The following is a 22,403-nucleotide window of genomic DNA, read 5'->3' as shown; positions in this document are numbered from 1 at the left end:
TCCCCAGGGTCCACTCCAGGATGGCCTCTCATGGTTCCCCTCTCTTGTTCTTTCAGACCCCATTACCTGGAACAAGATTTTGCCTCCTCTTTCCTTCCTGCCTCTGCCCTTGAAATCAAGCCACCAACTTCCATGTCCATCACCCACCGATGGCATCTCCATCCGGTCACCTCTAAGCCTACCGACATCTAGGGATCAACAACTGACTAGATTTCTCATGTTTCTCAACCTTTTTGATCTGGACCTGTGAGTTCATCAGGTCTCTTCCCAGTGGTGACAACATAATTCATCTACAGCTTACAGTTCTCCCATTCGCCCACAGTATCACAGCCAGAGGCGTCACCACCTTCTTTTTGTTTTCACCTCAGAGCTCAGACAATAATTAGCATGGAACAGCTCATATGCACAGAGGTATTTAATACCCAACCAGCAAACAATCCTCCTGGGATTCAAAGTGTTAAACAGATCTCAGGCCCTCTCATTCTCCAACATCAATTTGCAGGTCCTGTTGGTGGTCAGCTCCAGGTTTCTGGTCCTAAAATCAAGACATCTGGCTTGGGAGACTTGTGCCAGCTCTCTCTTGGTCTCTCCTTCTTTGACCCCCCCCCAAGCTTGTTCTAGGGGAAGCTCTAGGGCTGCCCTCTTAAGACGCCTGTGAGTCTTCAGCCCCTGAGTCTCCAGGGTGCATGGGAACAAATCCGGAAAACTGGGTCAGAAAGCAAAGTTAGAAAAAAATCAGAGGGGGGAGGTGAGGGTGGGTAGGTGGGAGAGAGAACTTTATGGTAAATCCAGATGGGAAAGGCAAAGCACCAGGCCGCGAGGGGACCAAACTCAGACCATCCCGGGCCAAAGGCTCCACCCTCAGCAGTCCATGTGCAGGCTCCAGTCCCTGCCAGGTGGCGAGTACCCTCCCTGGCTGGTCCCAGGGAGCTCTTCAGGTATTTGAGTGCCTGAGTCGGCCACCACCACTATTTCCTCCTTTTCTGTTTGCCGTCATTTCTGCTCTTCATATCTCGGCCTTTCTTCAATTTCTTGTTCTGTTTCAGCTCTTTTTCAGCTTCAGGTTTTCTCTTCTTGTCACTGAGAAAATACCAGAGGCAAGAAGTGTGAAGACAGTCAAAACACACACATAGACACCCCCACCCACCCATGCCTTGGAGGGCTGAGGGCAAGGGCCAGCTGGACTGGGCCGGCTCTCCTATCTTTCCTCCTTGGTTTCTTCCACTGTGGCCAGTTATCACAGTGGAGAGAACCCTGGGGCTGGGAGCCCAGGGGCCAGCTCTGAGATTATCCCCTGGGGGGGGGGGGGGAGGACCTGGGAGAAGTCACTTCCCCAACTAGGACCTTGGTTTCCTCATCTGAAAATGGGGCAGGGGAAAGGGAGCTCCTCGTGGGCTCCAGTTCACCTTTTCAGGCTGACGATGGAGGCGTTCTGTCCAGCTTTGTTCAGAGCTTCATTCCACTCTTCATCGTCACCCCGGATTATGTATCTAAAGAACAACAGGAACAGGTGACAATCTGTGACAGGAGGGGGGCTGCTTTTGAGAAAGTCTAAAAACCCCACTTTTGTCCTGCATAATGAGGAAAGGCCTCAGGCTAGGTCCCCAAGCTGGACTGCTTGGCTGAAATCCACACAGCCCTGGAGTGACCACCATGGCAGCCTGTGGGCCTCACTACCCACCCACCGTGGGGCCCAGACGCCAGCCACCTCTCCTTCCTGCCCCAGTTCTTCAGCTCACGCTGCTCCAGCTCCCTATCCCAGACCTTCCCTTCTCTTCCAAGGTCATTGACCTTGAGACTGTGCTTCAGGGTTACCCACTCTAGGAAGCTGGCAGGGACCATTCTACCCACTCCCTTATCCTGGGGGCAGTGATCAGCAAAGCTCTGCAATAGCAAAGACCCAGGTTCCAATTCCCCCTCTGCTCTGTATTTGTTGAGGACCAAGCAATTGAGCCTCGGTCTCTTCATCTGTAAAATGTAGTATTTGGTCCCTTTGAGTCTTAGGGTCAAAAAAATCTGAATCTTGCCCCAACTAATTAAGAGCTGCAAGTCTTCTGACTTTCTCCAAATTACTGGGGATGCTGAGCATGGGAAGAGCAGGGAAGGAGGGGAACATCAGGTCACCTCCAGGTTATCTGAAGGGTTAGAGTACATCAAAGGAGGAATTCAAGTGGTCCTGCCTGACCCCTGAGGATACTTTGCATCTTTGGCTTCCCCATCTGTAAAATGAGGGACCTGGACCCATCCAGCCTGACAGTCGAGGGGCACAGGGACTCCCTCCAGGCTGCCCCTCTCCCTGGGGTGCTTTCTAAACTCTCCTGCCTCAGGGACACCTCTAAGGACCAGAGTTGGGCACAGAAGGGATACTTCCTGAGATCAAACAGCAAAGTTTGAAACCCCCCCGCCCAAGAGTATAGCCAAGAACTGGAAGAAGGGGGATGTTAGTCCTGATGGAAAGGCTGCTCCAAACACTGGGCCTCAAATCAACCCACAGAGTAAGAGGAACTATCTGATTAGCCACCAAGTCACCCATGTACAAATTCATCATTTGCTGTAAAATATGGAGGCCCTAAAATAGATCAGTGGAATTTCTGAGTTTTCCACCAGCCTAGTAAACTGCTGAAGCTTAAACCCCTAAAACATATCACTCCAAGAAACCAGGGAATGCAACAGACATTCAAAGCTAAGTCTTTAAGAAAAATGTTGTCCAAGACCCTTGCCTCATTTACAAGTAAATTGAGGTCTGGAAGGAAAGCGTCCTGCCCAACTCTAAAGAATGAAATCAAGACTGATTCCCAATTCCTGATAAGGCCTTGCCCCTTTTTCCAGAACTCTATGATGGCAGGGGCCAGAACAGGCCCTTACTGGGAGAGATCCATGTTCTTGAGCTTCCCCACTTCTTTTTCATGTTTTTCCTGGAATTCCTTTGCAGCTTCATCCTGAGAAAACCAACAAACAAGAGCAAGTCAGGATTTAAAAAGTGTCCTTTCTTCCCTCCTGCCTTAAAGCCTCAAATTCTACCTAGGGACAGCTACTTTTTTGCTCATTGGAGAAAACTGTATCCCACCACCCATGCATGTGTATACACACACACACACACACACACCCTCCACGTGGGGAACAAAGGAACTACCCAGAAACACTTCGCTTCCCTTCCTAAGAATCAGGGAACTGTTTTTCACACAAGGCTCAGAATTGTGCATCACTTGGCAATATGGAGCCACTGGCAACAACACATGCCAGGCCTTAGGATGCCACCACAAGTCACAGTCTTGGGCTTCTCAGAATTCCACAGAAGCTTGCTTAGGAAGTGCTTGCTCTATGTGTGGCAGTGTCTGAGATATCATGGATTCAAAGAAACCAACGACCCGGGTCCTTCCTCGGGGATGTAGAAAGTAGAACCCGAGGAGGGAGAGTCCTGACCATAAGGGAGGGGAGATCAGGGAAAAGCCAGGCTGAGGGGTGCATTTTACTCTGGAGGCGACAAGGAGCCCCAAAGGTCTTGGAACTGAAGAGAGACATGGTCAGCCCAGACATCGGGAGACCAATGAGAGGCCACAGTCCAAGGAGAGGTTGATTAAGGCCTGAGGTGGTTGGTAACTGGGTGAGGGGAGAGAAGGGGCCAGGAGGAAGCTCTGATGACCTGATGACTGGCCTTCACCCAGCCTTTTAAGATCCATAAAGATGATGTCGCCTGATCCTTGTAACAAAGTTGGGAGGGAGTTGACTACTATTATTATTTAGTTGAGGCTAAGAGAGGTAAGTAACTTGCCCAGGGACACAGTTAATAAGTGTCAGACAGGATTTGAACTTGGGTCTTCTGGACTCCAATGTTTTCAAGGGCCCCCACTGTGTGGAGTGGTCCAGGTCACTCCCTTCTGGGGTCTGTTCCCCCACTTCGAATGTAAGCTCCTTGAGAGCAGGGACTGTGGGTCCTTGTGTGTTTTCGCATTTCCAGCTCTTGGCCCAGTAAACACTCAGTTCTTGGGGACTGTCTTGATTCTTCCTTCCCTCCCTCTCTCGTTCTCACTACATCACCTGCTGCCTCAGACACTAAGAAAAGACCAAGTCTGGTCTTTGGGAAAATGTTGTTTCTGGACAGGAGGAGCTGGAGCCCTGTAGTGATATTTAGTATTTGCTGATAAGACAGAAAATCTCCGGAGGGGGCCGAGGGATGCAAAGACAATGCCGGTACCTCCAGAACTAGTGAAGGGCATGAGGAAAAGCAGCCCTGGGAGGAAGGGTCAACGTACCAGGTCTTCATTCAGGGATTTAATGGTGGGCTCCATGATCACATCTTTTGCCGCCACCATCTGCTCCTCGATGGCCTTTTCCTGGATCACGCTGAACAGCTAAGGAAGGAAACAAAGGGTGGTGGATGAGGGGCCCCAAGTGGTTGACTCCCCATCTCTAGCACGGGATAGTGCCTACATCAGACTTAAGAGGTGGGCTCGCTTTGCTGAACTGCTTTTCTCCCTCCCTCTAAGGGGGGCCATCTGGAAGGGAAGGTTAGAGAGGGATGTGGGGCAGATGTGGGTGGCGACAAGCCACAGGCCTCTTTATGGACTCTTCTTTTGGGGGAGGGCCGGTACCTGCACCACTTTGCGAATGATCCTGTTGAAAAGTCCCATCAGCTGGCTGCAGGGCAGCTCAATCTCCTTTTCCAGCTGGTCCATGGTCTTGTGCTGGAGACCAAGCCCCAGCAGGAGGGCCTGGGAGACGAGAAGGCATCACAGATGGCTTACCTGGCCTGGTTGGTCTCCAGAACAATGGCACAAACTGAGCTGCCTGGTGCCCACTCTAGTTTGGTATCAATGACTACTAATGACATAGCACTAACGTTTTCAGGTTTCCACAAGCAGGGTTGCCTATGATGCCCCCAGATAACACCCTCACCCACCCTTGAGAGTGGACCACCTGAAGGCCACCTGGGCTCCCACCCCAGCCCTTCCTCTGACAAGGCTCAGGGTCCCTCTCAGGCATCTGCAGTGTCTGAGGGTCACAGGAGCCAGACCCAATTCCCTTTCATGCTGATGAATGTATCTACATCTGGCTCATATGTGATTACTGGGATCTCCCCGGTCAAACTTGAGCTCCCCAAGAGCAGCTTGCCCTTTGGCTTTTGCTCCCTCTCTATGCCTGGCCCACGAGAAAGAGTTTAATGCTGAACACACAGCAGGGATGACGGCCGTACCGACTGTGCCGCTGACAGTGACAGCTGCCCCAGCTGGTTCAGGAAGTGCATCCTGGAGATGGCCGGGACCAGGTCCATGATCAGGTGATAGTCCACCATGTTCCGGGAGTACATCTCCAGCCTCTTCAAGTCATAGGACAGAAAGGCGGCCTCCAGCTCTCCTCGGCTCAATTCTGAGAAGACAAAGCCCAGGCTGGCCCTTGTCCTCTCCCTGCACTGAGGACGGGTCTACGCCCATCTGTCGACCACCACACTCCCATCTGAGTCATGCTGGGTGACTTTTTTTTAGTTTTTTTTGCAAGGCAAAGGTAATTAAGTGTCTGAGACTGGATTTGAACCCAGGTCCTCCTGACTCCAGGGCCGGTGCTTTATCCACTGTGCCACCTAGCCGACCCTGACTTTTTTTTTAAGGGAAAGAAAACTAATTTCCCAGACCCCCATTCACCATTTCCTCTCAAGAGACAGCATGTGCCCTGCCTGAATTCTAGACAAGATTAATATGCGCAGACCACAGCTCCAGCTCCTCATTCCAACAGAACTTTTCCAGATGCATCCCTGGACCCAGGTTATCTGATTTTTCACAATAATTCAAGGAGGAGAGGGATGGGGGCTGTCATCCCCATGTGGCTCTGTGCAAGTCTGTTTACCTCCTCTTCTGTAAAATGGGGATCCCATACCTCATGGGGAGCTGTGAGACTTGGGAGGGGAAATTACAGGCAGAGGTTTGGAAGCTTTGAAGCAAACTGCTCAAGAGCACATAGCTGGTGGGAGGTGGGGGGGGGGAGTGGACAGAACCTGGGTATAAAGCTCCCCAACCCCACCAGACCACTAATCTGTCATCCACTGTTCTAGCCCAGGTTCTAAGTCCATCCCCCTCAAACCCAAGCACTCACTCACCTGCCTGGGATTTCTCCCTGATATTTTTATTCTGGAGGATGTTCAGAGCCAGAGCAGGTGAGAAGGAGCTGAACTGGTAGGCCAGCAAGGATAGAAAGCGTCTTCGGAAGTCTGGGGTGCAGAGTGGGGTGAGTTGATACCCCAAGACTCGGCATCCCTGTTCCCCATCACCTCTGCCTCCCAAATGTCCCACCAAGCTGTACCTTTCCAAAAGGCTGGGAGCCAGGGATCCTGCTCAGAGTCTTCCTCTTGACCAAGAGTCTTCAGCATGATACAAGAGTGCTCCCCTGTCAGGTCATTCTGAGGAACAGACAAGCCAGGCCTCAGTCCCGAGGACCCCTAAGTGACTGCCCCTCGGCCCTGCAGAGAAGACGCAGAGGACCCCCGGACTGGGGCCCTTTGGTTCCTCTGGGACAGCCTTTCCTCTTTAGGCCAGAGATCAGAAGAATGAATAGGAAGCGATCATTAAATGCTTCTAAGTGCCCAAGCCCTGGAGACCCCCACAGCAGGGTGAGATGGGCTCAGGCCTGGGGGAGACACTGTCCAGTCCCCTACAGAGGCAGAGCTGCCCCTCAAGCCTCTCCTGGTGTCTCAAGGCCCCCAAAGGCCTCCTGGGAATCAGGAGAGGACCCTGTGTCATGGGAAGTCCAGGTGAAAGGAAACCTGGTGTTGAGATGGCGGTTTCCCCAGCACCAGAGCCCCACAGGGCAGCAGGCTGCCTTCGCCACAGCCTCCATCACCTCATTCATTCTGATTCCTGGCTCCAGAGGCTGCCTCGGGCCAGGTGAGCCCTTAAGGGCCCAGAAACACCAATGTTACAGACATCACACACCCAGAGGAAGCTGGGCTTCCCTTAGGGACAAAGGATGGTATGTACATAAACAAGTGCATGCACACATGCACACACACACACACACACACACACACACACACACAACATATACATACTCACTCACCGGTGTCTGTCTTAGATACACAGGAACAAATCCAGCCCGCTTCCAGAACCTGGGGAACAGCAGACAAGGCGCATTAAAGCAGAGCAGTCAAGCCAGGCCTGGCCTGGAGAACAGGAATAACTAAGGAGGGCACTGGCTGGGGGTCCCCAGAGCCAGAAGGGGCAGGTGACCTACTTGAGCAGTCTGGGCGTCAAGCCATAGGAAACACCCAAGTAGTCCAGGCTTTCAGCAGGCCTCTCACTCAGCTTGAGGAGTAAGGGGGGCAGGTCCTTGCGGGGGGTCACAGCCTCTTCCAACAAGCTGACAGCCTAGGGAGAAGTCAGGGTGAGGGTCAGTCACTCAGTCCTTCCTACAGGTTCAGACCACCAGTCACTGACTGTTTATTTCCTCAGCACTGGGGGGAGGAAAGAAGACCTGCATCTGGGTCCCTACAGGGACCTGGCTGGTCTGAGGCAGCCAAGCACCATCTGTAAACTGAGGATGATATGTGCCTGACCTACAGGATGGTTTAAGAGGATGGATGCCAGACCTGGCCTTGTACTAGCACGGGGCCTGACCAAGTCAGAACAGACACCCTGGGCTCCTTTCCAGCCTCAATTCTCTGACTCAACCAACCCAACTACACTGTTAGTCAAGGGTGTCTTGGGGTGCCGGGGAGGGAAGGCACCTGGGAAGCAGAAGGTCCATCTCCAGACTCAAATGCCCCAGAGCGAGGCCTGTATAAGCCAACTCTCCAGCCCTTTCAAAAAGCGCAGCCAAGACAATTTCCCTAAAGTCCCTCCCGGCTCCGACAGAGCCCCTCCAGAGCCTGTGGTGAGAAAAGTGGGCCCCACTACAGAGTGGGGGTGGCTAAACACTGACAAGATAGACCAAGGACTGTGGAAAATGGGAGGAATATTGGGATGAATATGCAGAAAGAGCCCAGGGAGACGAAAGTAAATACACATGTATGTTCACTTATAAATATAGTTACAGGTATAGAGATGTCACCTAAATGTGGTTACATGATATCTAAATTATACAAGGAAAAAACAAAAGATCCTTGACTTTGTGTCCATAGAATGACCAAGCTCAGCCCACAAGAGCTAAGAGACCACAGACGGGGTGGACTGCTGCAGATCCTGGCAGTCAAGGTTTGGAATAGTTTGCTGAATTTTTTAAATACCACAAAGGGGAACTTGTTTGAGGGAATCAGAGAAGATATATCTGGAAATAAGTGAGTGCCCTTTCTAAGGAGACCCCAAATACAGCCATGAGGCCAGGTCCAAAGGGCCGCACAGAGGGGATTCCTGACAGAGGTGTGTTATTGAATATTAATGAGAGTAATCAAGATAGGCAACATCAACAGACTGCATTTAAGTTTAGAAATCGACCGCCACATCATCTCCTTTGGTCTCACCAACAAGACCCCCAGGGTGGTCCCAGCCAAGGGCACTCACCTCGCTGCTCACAGTGTTGATTTCTTGTGTTTTCTGGATAACTTTCTCTTCCAAGCAGGGGAACTGGCCCTCATAGTACAACTGAAGCAGCTGCAAAGCCCGGCTGCCATAGCCCATCTTCAGGGCAGAGAAGCACAAACAGGATAATGAGACTTGCCCATAGGACTCTGACCCAAAGGCTTCCTCTCCCCAGGGGCACAGCACCACTCAGGACTGCTCATCTGCCTCAAGACCACCAGGCTGGCCCTGTTTTGTGTCCTGCTTCCCCACCCTGGGCTCACACCAGCTGAGGTCGCTGGAGACGACATGAGGATGTCTTACCCCCTGGTAATCTGGGTGCACAGCGATGCGGACAATCCTTCCCCCCGAAAGACTGCCAAAATCAGGATCTTGGAACTGTAAGGGGGACACAAGGCAGTTGCTCAGAACTGGGCTGAACCCAGGCAGTCAATGGTGCCTTCAGAGGCCTGAAATATCTTTTTGGCAGAGGTGGAGGACCATCAGGGCAGAAGGAGGCAAGCACTTTTAGCCACTTGTCTGTGGGATAATTTTATTTTCCTGGACTGCACACTTGTCTGTTATCTGTTACAAGGAAGGGTTCTCCTGAGGTGGGAAAGGACTATGAGCCATGAGTGGTGGTGATGATAAAAAGCAAAAATCAATAAAACTACACCCACACCCTCTTCCCTGCTGCTAAGCACACCCAAGGATACTCTGCACACCCAAAAAGAGCCAAAAGAGAAAGTCAGTCACCTGCTCAGAGACGGTCCAGGGAATCAGATCTCCATAGGCCTTCTTCCCTCGAGACAAGCTGTTCAGGATGGACTGCCGAGAGATTTCCCCCTCGAGGCAGACCTAGGCAGGAGGAAGAGGGTCACAATGGCAGAAGCAGGACCTGGGATCCCCAGCAGCCCAGGCATTGCAGCCCCAGGACACAGGGGCAGGTCCACACAGCCAGGACTCAAACCTGGCTGAACTGCTGAGGCACCCTGCCCCCAGCTGCTTCTGGGAAAGCACGAGGCTCTACAGCAAAGGGTTGACCCTTTAGAATGGAGATCCCCACATTACACTCCAGTGCCCTAAATCCCCACAAGTCCCCAATCCACCCCCTGAAGAAGCTCAAGTGACTCCCAAACTGTGGATCAGGTCTCTTATACCTGGACAACAGCCAGTACTTCTGGCAAGGAATTCTGGGTAGGAGGAACTGGTGGCAGGAGACAGAAGAGATGGTGAGCTGGGGCGTCAGAGAGCATCTGAAGATCATTGGGAGAGTTCTGTGGGGTCAGGGAGAGTCAGAGTCACTATGGGAATGGCTCTCAGCTACTGAGGGGCTTCAAATGGAGCTTAGGTAGGACTGAAAGGAATCTGGGTTAAGACCATTAGAGGCAAAGAAAGTTTTGAAGCCAGTTCTTCTGACCCCCAAAACACTGCTTGTGACAACAGCAGCCTCCCACCCTGCCCAGACCAGGATGGTGGTCCTCTCTGGACCTAAGCTCTCTGAAAGCCGATGGCCACCATCCAAGTCTCTCCTTAATAGCATCAAAGGGACCAAAGTGCTGCCTGGGCAAGCTGGCCGTTACCTTGTAGTGAGAGGCCACGTAGAGAGCCATCAGTCTCTGGAGGAAGGCTTCTGAGGCCTTGTGGTAACAGAAGAGGGTGTCTCGGTTCACATAGTAGCTGCACCAGGGTTAAGGAACCAAGAGAAACTGAGGAGAAGCCCAAAAGCCCCACCCCGATGCCTGCAGGGATCTCAGAGGAGCCCAGCCCTAGGCCTGGCCTGCCCTCCCTGGCTCTGAGGATACAGTTCACAGGCCTCTGGGAGAGGGCAGCCAGAGATGATTCTGGCAATGCCGAGGCAGTCCAGACACAAGAGGCCATTGAGCCACTTCTCCACGTGGTCTCCAGGTGCATATCGGATAGATTCCTGGAGGGAGACTTCATGCAGCGTTCGGGCTGTCACCAGGAAGAAAGGAAAGTTAAGAAATCACTCCCTGAGACCAAAGAGCCCACCCTGCTCAGCCCAGAAGGGCTTCACCTCAGCCTACAGTGAGTGGGTACAGGCACACTGCTCAGGGGCTTCTCCAAGCCAGAACAGGCTGGCCCTGCACTCCGGGACCCCTCTGGAAGACCCAGCCCCGGGCTGACAGAAGGGCCCTGCCCCAGGGGGACCCAGTGAGGTTAGGAAACAGGTGTCTCCTCTGCTTTGCCCGTCTGGGTAGGTAGGGTACCTGAGGCCAGACGGGCAGTGGTGGTGGCCTTGTTCTCCGCAGTGGTGCTCAGCTGACTCTGTGCGCTCTGTTGCCGCAGCTGCTGGATCAGTTTGAGGGACAGCGAGCGTCCAGTTCCCTCATAGCTACAGATCAAAGAGAGTAGAAACAGCTGGATGAGACTACCCTGCCCATGCAGACACATCCAACTGCCAGGATGCAAAGACTTTTCACTATTCAGCCTTAAGACACAGTCCCAGGGTGATGGGAAGGTCTACCCCACCTGGCCCCAGCGGTCCACCATTGGCCTGGAGGTGCAGAGGTGGTCTATCCATCCTGGTCAAGTGAGCATCCACCCCCCAATCTTCTACTCCTACCCATTGATGGTGGAAGCCATGAACACAAGGTAGGGTCCGAGCAGGTTTTTCACCAAAGGCAGGGGGATGGCAGCAGCTTCATCAATCACAACAAGCTCAGCCTGTCCCAGCTTCACTGCATCTCCAGGGTGGATATACTGTGAAGGGGACAAAAGGGAGGAGATGTAACCCCAGGGAGCTGGAGTCCTGGCACCCAGGACCCTACACCAGTTGACAGCATCCTCTTCCCAATACATTCCACCTTTCTCCCGTCATCTCACTCCCCTGTGGGGGAGCCCCTGGCCCCAGTCCTTCCTTCTCTGAAGCCAGGTGACCCAGCATCTTGACCGACTACTGATTTACTGCTGACCCTGGCAAATGTTGGGGAATAGGTCTGGCACTTTCCAGGTCCCAATGGACACAAACACACCAAAGCAAGGCTCAGTGGAAAAGAAGCTTGGTTTGGAGATGGAGGATCTGGATTCCAATCAAGTTCTGACAGCCGTGCACCCCAGATCCATTTGTAAAGGAGGGGTTTCTAGTGAATGGCCTCACAGGACCAAGACCCCCTTGGCACAGCCTAACCTCAGAGCAGAACTGGAGAGGAATTGACCCAATCACCACCACCACACTGAAGAAGGGGCAGAAGGGAACTAAGGCTGAAGAAGCGCCTGTGCCATCTGTCTGGGCCTGTGTGAGAATGCCCTCCAGAACATTTCCCTTCTGTTTGGTTGAAAAGACAACTTTGAGAGAAATACATGGGAATTCTGGCCTGTGACCAAGCAGAGGCCTCAGGAGCAGCCACAGATGAGACACCAATGCCTGCAGAGGGGGTGGGGGCCACTGTCCAGAGGCTTCTTTTTCTCATCCTCCCCCCTTAGTTCTAATAGCTCTCTCACCTGTTAAACATGATTGTACATGTACAACCTATATCAGATTACTTGCTGCCATGGAAGGGGAGAAGGGGGGGGGAGAAAAATGTAGACAAAGTTTGCAAAAGGACAAATATTGAAAATGACCTTTGCATGTGATTGGAAAAGCTAACATAAAAAAGTAAAGGCACTGAGCTTTACTCAAGCATACATATTTGTTAAAAGGATCTGGATTTTCTCTCCTTTCTTTTTTTCTAATGGGGGGGGAGTTCAATATTTCATTGTTGACAAAATCACTACAAAAGGCAACAAAAGGAAACCTCCAGAGTCCACAGGACACCCCTCCCCCCCAAGTAACTGACTTCTAGAATTTCTCCCACTCACGGGGGACATTTTAGATAGAAGAAGATGGACACCTAGGAGCTCACCTTCATATTTCCCTTGTTGAAGTCAGAAAAGGACACTCACTGGCCATCTTGAGAAAGACCCCATGGTGGCAAAATCAGTGCAAGCCCCGCTGACACACCCAGGAGAGTTTATTCATCTGAGAGCATATCCTCCCAGGGAAAATCACAGAACCAGGAGAGAAAGAAGTAAGGTCTTACAGAAAAAGCCTTCTCCTCACTATATAAAGTCCAGGTTGACAAAGAAAAAGAAATTTTACTACAAAAAAGGATGGTGTAGTGGTGGCTAGGTGGCGCAGTGAATAGAGCACTGGCCTTGGAGTCAGGAGTACCTGGGTTCAAATCTGACCTCAGACACTTAATTAGCTAGCCGTGTGGCCTTGAGCAAGCCACTTAACCCCATTGCCTTAAAAAAAAAAATCTGAAATAAAAAGGCTGAACTCAAAACCTTAGGAGGGTTCCTCCTCCCTGGTCTGCATGAGCATCTTGCAGGTCACTGGCCAGGCTGGGCCAAGCTGCTGACCTGCCCAGACATCTCCCCAAGAGAGGACTCTTCCTTGATTTGGCAGAGGGCAAACTTCCAGACAGTGGAAGCTTCTGGGATTTATAGGGTTTTGGGAATCACATTGTTTAAAATGGAAAAGAGGCTATTTGTTGGAAATGCATGGTTTTCAAAGGCTTTCCAGGCGGTGTTATGGACATGCCATCTCATAGCCTGATGTCACTTCATCAGAGGAACAATGGGCCTCTTCACTTTATGGAGGTCAGGATCTCACAGCCCCACTCATTCAATTTTACAGAGGGGCAAGACCACAGTTTTTCAAGATGACTAAGGCACATTTGGTAAATGTAAACATTTTCCCTTGGAGGAGGCCAAAAATCTGGAAGAGGTTTATCTTAGAACGGCATTCTCTGACGTGTTACTTGGGAAGCATCTGGAGCTAAGAGGAGATACCACAGAAGTGCTATCAAGAGGAAGCCCAAGGGGACAGGGAAAGGTCAGAGCGCATTACCTGAATAGTCTGCCGATGCTCACGGAACACATTCACCCGGATCACTGCCTTGTTAAACTCGGGATTCAGTGACTGGATAATCTCATAGTCCAAATGCTCCTGAAACACAAAGCCAAGGCAGATTGAAGGCTACGGGACAGTGGGGGAGAAACTTCCACTGTAAATGAAGACAAAGCCCCACCCTCAAAGATGACTAATAACCAAAGGCCTGGACTCTCACCCAGGACCTCCTAGGCAAGTCCCTTTGCCTCTGCCTGCCTCAGTTTCTTTGTCTGTAAGATAGGGATCATTCTAGCAATGAGCTCCCAGACCAACGGAAACCACATGCAAAGCTTGTGTCACAGCCTCGTGCCAATGATCCCAAATAGTAACAATGATGAAAAGGACGCGACAGAGAAACTCTGATTTGCAGTCACCAAGAGAGTTGCATGGACAGGAGCTCCAGCTCCAGGGCCATCTGCTCCCCCAAATCAAAGGCAAAGGCAGGGGCCCTGGCACTCATACCCCTGCCTTCCCTTGGCAGCTCACCTGGTACTGAAGGGCGTCAAAGCCTTTAAAGATGAATTCAAATAGGGTGTGCAGATTATCTGGACTGGGGGACGTGACAAAGATATTGGAGTATCTAGAGATGAGAGAAAGGGTTGGTCAGTGCTTCTCTGCACCGAAACGCTGCTTCCTCTGCTGCCCTCCAGAGAACAGACAACAAATTTTCCCCTTGAAGTCAGATGCTAAAAGGGACCGGAGGTTGGGGAGGAGGGGCAGTAAGAGGCCTGGTGGGGGAGATGGGAGAAAACTATCCCCACCAAGACCTGGAAGAGTCAACATTCAGAGAAAGGAAAGGGACCTGAATGGCACTGGCTAACCACAACCCATTACACATGGTCATCCAGCCTCAGTCTGAAAACTTTTGGGGATGAGAGGAATCTTCCTATCTGCAACAGGAAATGAATTAGCAGTGAAGCAACCAACATTTATCAAGTGCCCAAAGGGAGGGGCAGGACAGCCCAGCGGCTGGAGTGAACCTGGGGTTCAAGGGGCCATCTCGGACACTTAGGAGCTGTGTGACCCTGGGTAAGTCACTTCACCTCCAATCAGTGCTTGTGTCCTCATCTGTCAAATGAAAAGAAGCCTGCCCTCAGGAAACCTCTGGGAGAAAGGACATGCACACACAAGTAAACAAGAATAACAATGGGGTAAAGTGAGGTGGACAGATGGGGAGGAGGCATCAGCATCCAAGGTGAACAGAAAATTCCTTGTCTAGAAAGGGGCTGGGTCTGAGTCTCAGGAGGATTTAGGGGAGAAGGAAGCAGAGGGCAGAGGAGTGAAGCTAATTCAGCCCTGGCCCTTGAAAGGAAAGAAGGGGAAGGGAGGCTCAGAGACAGGGAGAGAACAACTCTGCCTCCCACCTCAGCCATGGTCGTGCTGTATGTGACTTGTCCAGTGTCCCAGTCAATAGGGAACAGGGCTGGGATTCTAAGCTGTTCTTCCTTAACCATAACCATATTTCCTTTTTAACAAGGGAAGGCAACAAGAATTATTGGAACACGATGAGTTTTAGAAGACAACAATAAAGTCTATTACAAAGAACAGTTGTGTTTTTTAGCTCTGCCCCTTATTAGAAGGGTGAATATGGACACATCCCCTAACCTCTCTGAGACTCAGTTTTCTTGATCTATAAATGAGAATAATCTCTCATGTTATGATTAAAGGAGATCCCAGGGATCACATCCCTCCAGTTGGGAAGATGTTCAGAAATCATCTTGTCCAACCTCAGTATTTTGAAGATGAAGAACCTAATGCCCTGGGAGAAAACAAACTGGCCCAAGACCCTGTGGGCAGGGAAATACCAAAGCCAGAGGCTGGATCCACAGTCTAAGTTTTAACTCTCCACTTGAAGTCTCCAGATGAATAGGGTAGCTCTTTGCCCTTCTCCCAAGCTCATGTGCCCCAGAACCCAGTCCAGGTCTCTCCCAGGTTTTTCCATTTTTGTTACACTCGTTCTCACAACCATCATCAGGACTTTCAGCCAGCGTCAGTTCATTTCAGAGGCCACACAGCCCCAGTCCTTCCCACTCACCCAAAAGCCACTGCCCCGGCAATGGCCAAGCCCAGGGCAGCCGACTTCCCCCGTCCTCGGGCAGCTGTGAGTGCTACCGTGCTCCGAAGGGTCTTCTCTGAGATGGCCTCGATGAACTTCAGGACAGCCTTGGCCTGAGGAAGGAAATGGCCAGTGGGTGAGCAGAAAGCTACCTTGCACTCAGGGCCAAGGACTGTGGCTAAGTGGTCTGACATGCCACCCTGTTCGCCAAAAGGGAAAGTCTGGGACAGAAAGACCAAATGACCATCTGGAGAAAGATTCTTCAGCAGGGCTCAAAGACAAGACAACTGTTAATAATACTAAAAATCAATCAATCACCCGATCCAGCACCTTCTAAGAGCCAGGCCTTGTGCCCATTTTCTCCCTCAAAGAGTTTCCAATCTGAGGAGAATGATTTGACACAAGCAGAGCATTTTCCAAGTGGTTGTGTGTGTGTGTGTGTGTGTGTGTGAGAGAGAGAGAGAGAGTGTGAGTGTGAGAGAGTGAGAGAGAGAGAGAGAGAGACAGACAGACAGACAGACATGTTGTATCATCCAGACTTGGGGATGAATCCTGCCTCAGAATCATACTAGTCCTTGAACCTTGGTCCCTTTTACCTATAAGATGAGGATACTACCCCTTTCGGGAGTTGTGAGAACCAAATGAATGTGCCAGGAAGGCTCTTTAGCAACCTTCAAACACTACAGAGACGCTCAAGATGATTTTGATGAGATTTCATAAGATTAATTGTTAATGAGAATGCTAGCAGACCACATGAAGACAGCACTGTAGAAAAGGAGCTGCTGGGAATCGGGCATCCTTGGGTTCTCCTACCCAACCCTGAGCAGAGGGGTCCCTGAGGAAAATTCCCATTCTCTCCCTTGTTTCCTGCCTGTTGGGCTCTCTGGCAACCCACTGGAGTCCAGTAAGCCCCACAGGGCCAAAGCCCCAGTCAGCTCACCTGGTCCAGTGTTTTACAGCAGTCCACCAACACACCCACGGGCTGAGTGTCCTGCAAGTTTTCTTTCAGTTCTTTCAGCTCTAGGTCTGAAGGGGACAGCTCATCATCCTGCCAGGGAGAGGAGAGAGGCTGGTGACACATACTGACAAGCCCATGCCACAAAGCCACAGAGGTTCCCAGGGGTGTCTTGCTCACCTGCGTCTTTGGAGGCAGGGCCTGAATGTTGGCTATATGGCTGGATATGGGCAGGATGTTGAGTTGGTCATCAATGACGATGCAATTCTTACAGGAGGCCAAGGAGAGAATGAATCTGGAGAAAAAGGAAGCACCTCAGTCACCTACAGAGCTGCTCCCTGCCCAGACAAGCTCTAAGCTTCAGGATTCACATTCTTCCAAGGACAAAAGAAGCTAGATAAGAGGAAGCCAAGTTCTGAGGTGACAGAGAAGCGGGACTGATCATGTGCATGATTTAATTCACTTATCTAAGAAATGAAGACATTTCTAGAGGGTTCTAAGGTTTATAGTGTTTACCAACATCTCATTAAAACCTCACAGCAATCCAGGGACATATCATCATCCCCACTTTACAGATGAAGAAATTGAGGCAGACAGAGGTAAAGTGACTTAACCAGAGTCACCCTGGGCTATGATACATCTAAAGAGGCACTTTAACTTGGGTCTCCCTGACTTCCAGTACTCCCTCCAATTTAACCCCAATTGCCAAAATAGGGGGATGTGTGTCTGCCTACTACACACACTTAGAGGATCAATGAGATCATGTACAGGGCTACAGTCACTTAAAAGAGGAATTGGCATTCATTTGTAGGGATCCAAGGACCACAGAGACAACTGGTCTGGGGTGGGTCCACAATGCCACACCATCTCTCTCAATTCTGCCTCATTGGGAGGCTCCTTGTCAACAGTTTCCAGGACAAAGGTGTGGTCGTCCAGTGTGTGAGCTGGTCAATTCACCTGAATTATCTAATAATTCCCACGGGATGTTTTTGCCCAAGCCACCAATAAAAGGGACTGACGGAGCTATACCAAGTCAAAAAAAAGTAACAGAAAGCACCATTGGGACCAGAGATGAGGTCAAGGTCACAGGCTCAGAGACACATCCTGCCCTGCTCCCCTCAAAACACATAGGTTATTTCTTACTCTCCTCCTAGCTTCCAGTCTAAATTCCTCCCTCGTTAGTTTACATTGGAAAGGGTGGCACCAATGGAGAAGTGTGTGGGGTATGTGTTTGTGTATGTAAAAACTGACAGGACCTGGCTCAAATCCTGATGCTTTCTGTCTTCTGACTCCCCCACCCAGACCTTCTGCTACATATGGTACCCCTCACCCATTAATCTGGTCACACTCCTGTTAGTTATCTGTTTAAGGGATAAGTATTTGGGATTTCCACAGCGTCTTTCCCTCAAAAGACCCAAATACCCATCATCCCCATGAGCCCCACCTTTCGTTAAATCGTCCCACCACATCCTGATGGGCCTCTGTCCGGTAGCGGGAATGCACATCCTGGAGGAACAAGGAGACGTTATCAGGTGAGGAAGAGCCAGGTTGGGCCACAGAATCCTTCCAGGGTCATGTGGTTCTGACCTCTCCCCTCCCTCAATCCTTCACTGCCACCAGCCCTCATTCCCTCTGATCTGAACCACTCTGGGCAGCCCCCACTTACTCCATAGGTTACTGCTTAATTCCTGACCTTGTATAGAGTGAGAAAGTAGCTGCGGGTCAGGTCCTAAAGAGCTCCTTCCAAAATAGGTTCCTCGTTCAAGGCCCTTCCTCCACATTCTTATCTCCTCTTGTTCCCTTCTTCACCCACATGCCCACAATGCCAGCCCTCTCCAGCTGGGCTCACTAACACTCCAGCTCCATAAGGGTCCTAAAGACCAAGGTCAAGCATGGCTACGCCACCCTTGGTTGAGAAATCCCATAAGGGGCAGAGCCTACGCTAAATGATGCACTTCCTATTATCTGAGTCCATCTCCCACTGGGCTCCAGCCCCTCCCTGAGCTAGGTGCAGGCATTCTGGCTAAATGGAATTGGAGGAAAAGAACTTGTCTTCTAAGTGTCTACTCAACCAGTCAATCCACATGGCAGTAGGTTCAAAGGACCTTCATTTTCATGGGGAGACCCCAGCAGCTGGGGGGTGGAAGGAGCTGAGAAGGGGTGACGGCCAAAGGCACAGAGACAAAATACAGGGGATCGTAACAAAGCTAAGTCAGCTAGACAGAGGAGTGGGGGAAGGAGAGTGGCTTGCAAAAGTCTGGACAAGCAGGCTGAAGGCAGGTTGTGAAGGGAGAGCTTTTTTTGTGTGCCCTCAAGATAAGAGCAAAGAACGGAGACAGAACCTGGTGCCTGCCTGGTGGGGTGGGGGAGAGAGAATGACCAGAGAATGACACAAACAGGGCAAGTTAAGAAAAAGAAGAACGTAGAGGAAGAGAGTTAGTGTCATGTAAAGACGCTCATTGGAAGGAAGGAAGCTCTGGGGACTTGGGGCAGGTGAGTCTGCAAGGAAAGAGTCTGCAGAGAAGAGAGCCTAGGCCAACCCTGGGGACACTTCCAGTTATGGAGTATGATGAGAATACTAAAAGGAGACAGAGGTGACCAGAGGGTCTGGGCTAGGCTCTGTGACAAGTGTTTTTACCCTCCAGGACCTCATCCACTCATTTCTAAAGGTTCAAGTCAATCAGGTCTGGTCCTGGTGCCAGAACCTGAGCAGAGAGAAGAGATTCTGGGCATATAAAACCCTGCCAAAGAAGGCTTATCCTGGTGCTCCCCCAGCCCCATCAATGCTGCAGGCTCACCATGGTCATGGTATATAGCTGTTTAAGGGAATTCATGGTCCGCAGGAGGATCACAATGATCCCACCCCCTTCCACTGTTTCCACCGTCCTCGCCAGCAGGTTTGGGGTCAGGGCCTCAAAATCCTAAGAGAAGGATCAGACAGACAGACACACACACACACCACTTGTACAAAAGCCTCATGACAGACCTTTCCAGAATCCCACTGCCTGGAGGTCTGTAGCTGGGGCACCCCTCCTCAAGGGCAGCCAGGTGCACAACAGGACCGAACACATCTATGTAACACTTCATATGTTTTTGAATGTGAGCACTTTACAAATAGCAGCTCTGGTCACTGTCCTCTGAACATTCCTTCTAGGACAAGAGGGCTTGGTACTAGGGTACAACTACATCCACTGGTACTTCTGGGCTCTGAGGGGGACTAGGCCAGTGTGCCAATTGGGAAACACTCAAGTGGTATCTGAACCCAGGTTCCCAAGTCCAGAGTGCTGCCCCAACTGCCTTAAGGACAGCACTGCCACCTGCCCTCCGCCCACCATGTATCTGTCTGCTTCTGCACAACATCAGGGCACAAGTCCACATGGCAGAGGGTGGACTCACCTGCAGGACACACATCCCAAAAGTGTTCCCCAGAATCTTGTGGGTCTCATTGTAATAGCAGTAGCGGATGTTGGTGGCTGCCACAAAGAGCTCAAAGGGGTCATCCTGCTTGATGCTCAGTGTTCCACTCTTTATCTTCTTCTGTAACTGCCTCATTCTCTTCTTCCGATGACTGCAAAAATAGAAATTGGTCTCTGTGGAGCAGATTCCCCTCAGATTCTGGCCACCCCCATTTCACAGAAGAAGCAAGCTCAGAATTAGGGGAACAATCTGTCGCACCTACTAAGCAGGGTCTGACCTTAGTCCCTTACCAGGCATTTGGCCCTGGGCAGGTCCCTTTACCTTTGCTTGCATCAGTTTCCTTGACTGAGTGGGGATAATAGCATCAAATCCCTCCTGAGGGTTGAGGGAAGGATCAAATGAGGTATGTTACCTGTGAAGCTGTGAGGAAATCACAAAGCACCCCACAACCTACTGTTGTTTTTATCCTAACCTGAAGATCAAACGTCTGGAAAACTGGGAGAGAATAACACCAGTAACCTGGAAGGTTCCTGGCCTCTGAGCCCTACAGGGTTGGAGAAAAGGACCAAAGGGTCAAGCTCACCTGCTGAACCCTAGTTCTTTTTTGTAACACCATAGTACAGACGGTCTGGCCCTCACCGCAGCTTTTGACAACATGTGGTGGAGAATGACCACCTGGTAGAAGAGACAGCAGAATTAGAACGGGATCTGTTGGATCAAGTCTTGGGGGGCAGGGGGGCCTGGAGTGCTCGCTCTCTCCCCACCTTTCTGCACCTTCTGTTCAGTCAGCACCGTAACCTGACTCTACAACTGTCCTTCCCGCCTCTATATTCCCAGTGACGGCAACCACCCTGTTCGCAGGGCAGGCTGCCCCAACCCACTGGGATTGCAGTCATAAGCCGCAGGAACCCCAAGAGCGCCAAAAAGCTGCCTCTTATGTAGAGGAGACCCTGCCAGGCTATGACTGTCTTCCAGATGAAGGTGATGGTCCGCGTCGACCAGAACCACGGGAATGCAATCACTGGTGAGCACTAAAGCCTGTCACCTGTGGGAGAGCAACAGGGCCCGAAGCCTAGGGAAGGGAGCTGGCGGCTCCCCAGGGCAGGCAGGCCGTGTGCGGGCCCGGCCGGCTCTCCCCGCAGCCAGGCCGTGTGCGGGGTCCGGCCCGGCTCCCCCCCCGCAGCCAGGCCGTGTGCGGGCCCGGCCGGCTCTCCAGGGCAGGCAGGCCGTGTGCGGGGTCCGGCCCGGCTCTCCCCTGCAGCCAGGCCGTGTGCGGGGTCCGGCCCGGCTCCCCCGCAGCCGGGCCGTGTGCGGGCCCGGCCCGGCTCCCCCCTGCAGCCAGGCCGTGTGCGGGGCCGGCCCGGCTCCCCCCGCAGCCGGGCCGTGTGCGGGCCCGGCCCGGCTCCCCAGGGCAGGCAGGCCGTGTGCGGGCCCGGCCGGCTCTCCCCGCAGCCAGGCCGTGTGCGGGGTCCGGCCCGGCTCCCCCCCGCAGCCAGGCCGTGTGCGGGCCCGGCCGGCTCTCCAGGGCAGGCAGGCCGTGTGCGGGGTCCGGCCCGGCTCCCCAGGGCAGGCAGGCCGTGTGCGGGCCCGGCCGGCTCTCCCCGCAGCCAGGCCGTGTGCGGGGTCCGGCCCGGCTCCCCCCCGCAGCCAGGCCGTGTGCGGGCCCGGCCGGCTCTCCAGGGCAGGCAGGCCGTGTGCGGGGTCCGGCCCGGCTCTCCCCTGCAGCCAGGCCGTGTGCGGGGTCCGGCCCGGCTCCCCCGCAGCCGGGCCGTGTGCGGGCCCGGCCGGCTCTCCCCTGCAGCCAGACCGTGTGCGGGCCCGGCCCGGCTCCCCCCTGCAGCCAGGCCGTGTGCGGGGTCCGGCCCGGCTCCCCCGCAGCCGGGCCGTGTGCGGGCCCGGCCGGCTCTCCCCTGCAGCCAGGCCGTGTGCGGGGCCGGCCCGGCTCCCCCCGCAGGCAGGCCGTGTGCGGGCCCGGCCCGGCTCCCCCCCCCGCAGCCAGGCCGTGTGCGGGGCCGGCCGGCTCTCACCTGGTCCTTGCCCCGGTCCCCCACGAGGACGAAGAGGGCCCTGTGGCGCTGGGCCACGCCGTTCTCGATGAGCACCCGGAGGCGGTTGTCCACCTTCTTCCTCTGCATGGCGACGGGGCGCCCCTGGGGAGACACGCGGCAGGGACCCCGCGTCAGCCCCCCGGGCCGGGCGGGGAGGACCCCAGCCCCGCGGCGCAGGCTTGGGGGGCGGGGCTGGCCCAGTCTGCGGGCCGGGGCGCCCGCCCCGACCCCGGCCCCGGCCCCCCACGAGCCCGGGGAACTGAGGAGGGGGCGGGGGCGCCAGGCCCGGGCCCGCAGAGGCTCGGCCCTCCGCCCCCTCCCCACTTCTGGCCTTCCCCGCCGCCCCTTCCCCGTTACCTCTCAGGCGAGCGCCGCCGAGTACCGAGCCGGAAGCACGTGGAGCGGGCGCGGGGCGCAGGCGCAGCACGGGGCGGGCGCGGGGCGCAGGCGCAGGCGCAGGCGCAGCGCGGGGCCTACAGCGGCTGCGCGCGGCCCGCGCTCCTCGCGGGGCTGAGAGGCGGCGGGGGCGGGGCCCCCGAGCGGGCCG

At 53.2% G+C, this 22,403-nt stretch overlaps 1 protein-coding gene across 1 annotated transcript; it reads right to left on the bottom strand.

Moving 5' to 3' along the window:
* Window positions 1–397: 397 nt before the first annotated feature.
* Window positions 398–22,280, bottom strand: NAT10 (N-acetyltransferase 10). The gene is made up of 29 exons (XM_074230456.1): window positions 22,214–22,280; window positions 21,836–21,958; window positions 20,392–20,483; window positions 19,788–19,959; window positions 19,190–19,312; window positions 17,836–17,897; window positions 16,572–16,686; window positions 16,377–16,484; window positions 15,416–15,549; window positions 13,867–13,960; window positions 13,339–13,437; window positions 11,071–11,207; window positions 10,715–10,839; window positions 10,289–10,439; window positions 10,067–10,163; window positions 9,644–9,760; window positions 9,240–9,341; window positions 8,808–8,882; window positions 8,487–8,603; window positions 7,222–7,355; window positions 7,048–7,096; window positions 6,295–6,391; window positions 6,092–6,202; window positions 5,195–5,367; window positions 4,593–4,712; window positions 4,254–4,352; window positions 2,866–2,939; window positions 1,407–1,490; window positions 398–1,080 (listed from the first exon to the last, which is right to left on the bottom strand). Exons 2-29 carry the CDS (start codon window positions 21,941–21,943, stop codon window positions 969–971), a joined length of 3,081 nt encoding a protein of 1,026 aa, XP_074086557.1. The 5' UTR covers window positions 21,944–21,958; window positions 22,214–22,280; the 3' UTR covers window positions 398–968.
* Window positions 22,281–22,403: the final 123 nt, after the last annotated feature.

The sequence above is a fragment of the Macrotis lagotis genome, chromosome 3 (genome assembly GCF_037893015.1).
Source record: "Macrotis lagotis isolate mMagLag1 chromosome 3, bilby.v1.9.chrom.fasta, whole genome shotgun sequence".
Taxonomy (NCBI): Eukaryota; Metazoa; Chordata; class Mammalia; order Peramelemorphia; family Peramelidae; genus Macrotis; species Macrotis lagotis.
This window is presented reverse-complemented; position numbering and strand designations above follow the sequence as displayed.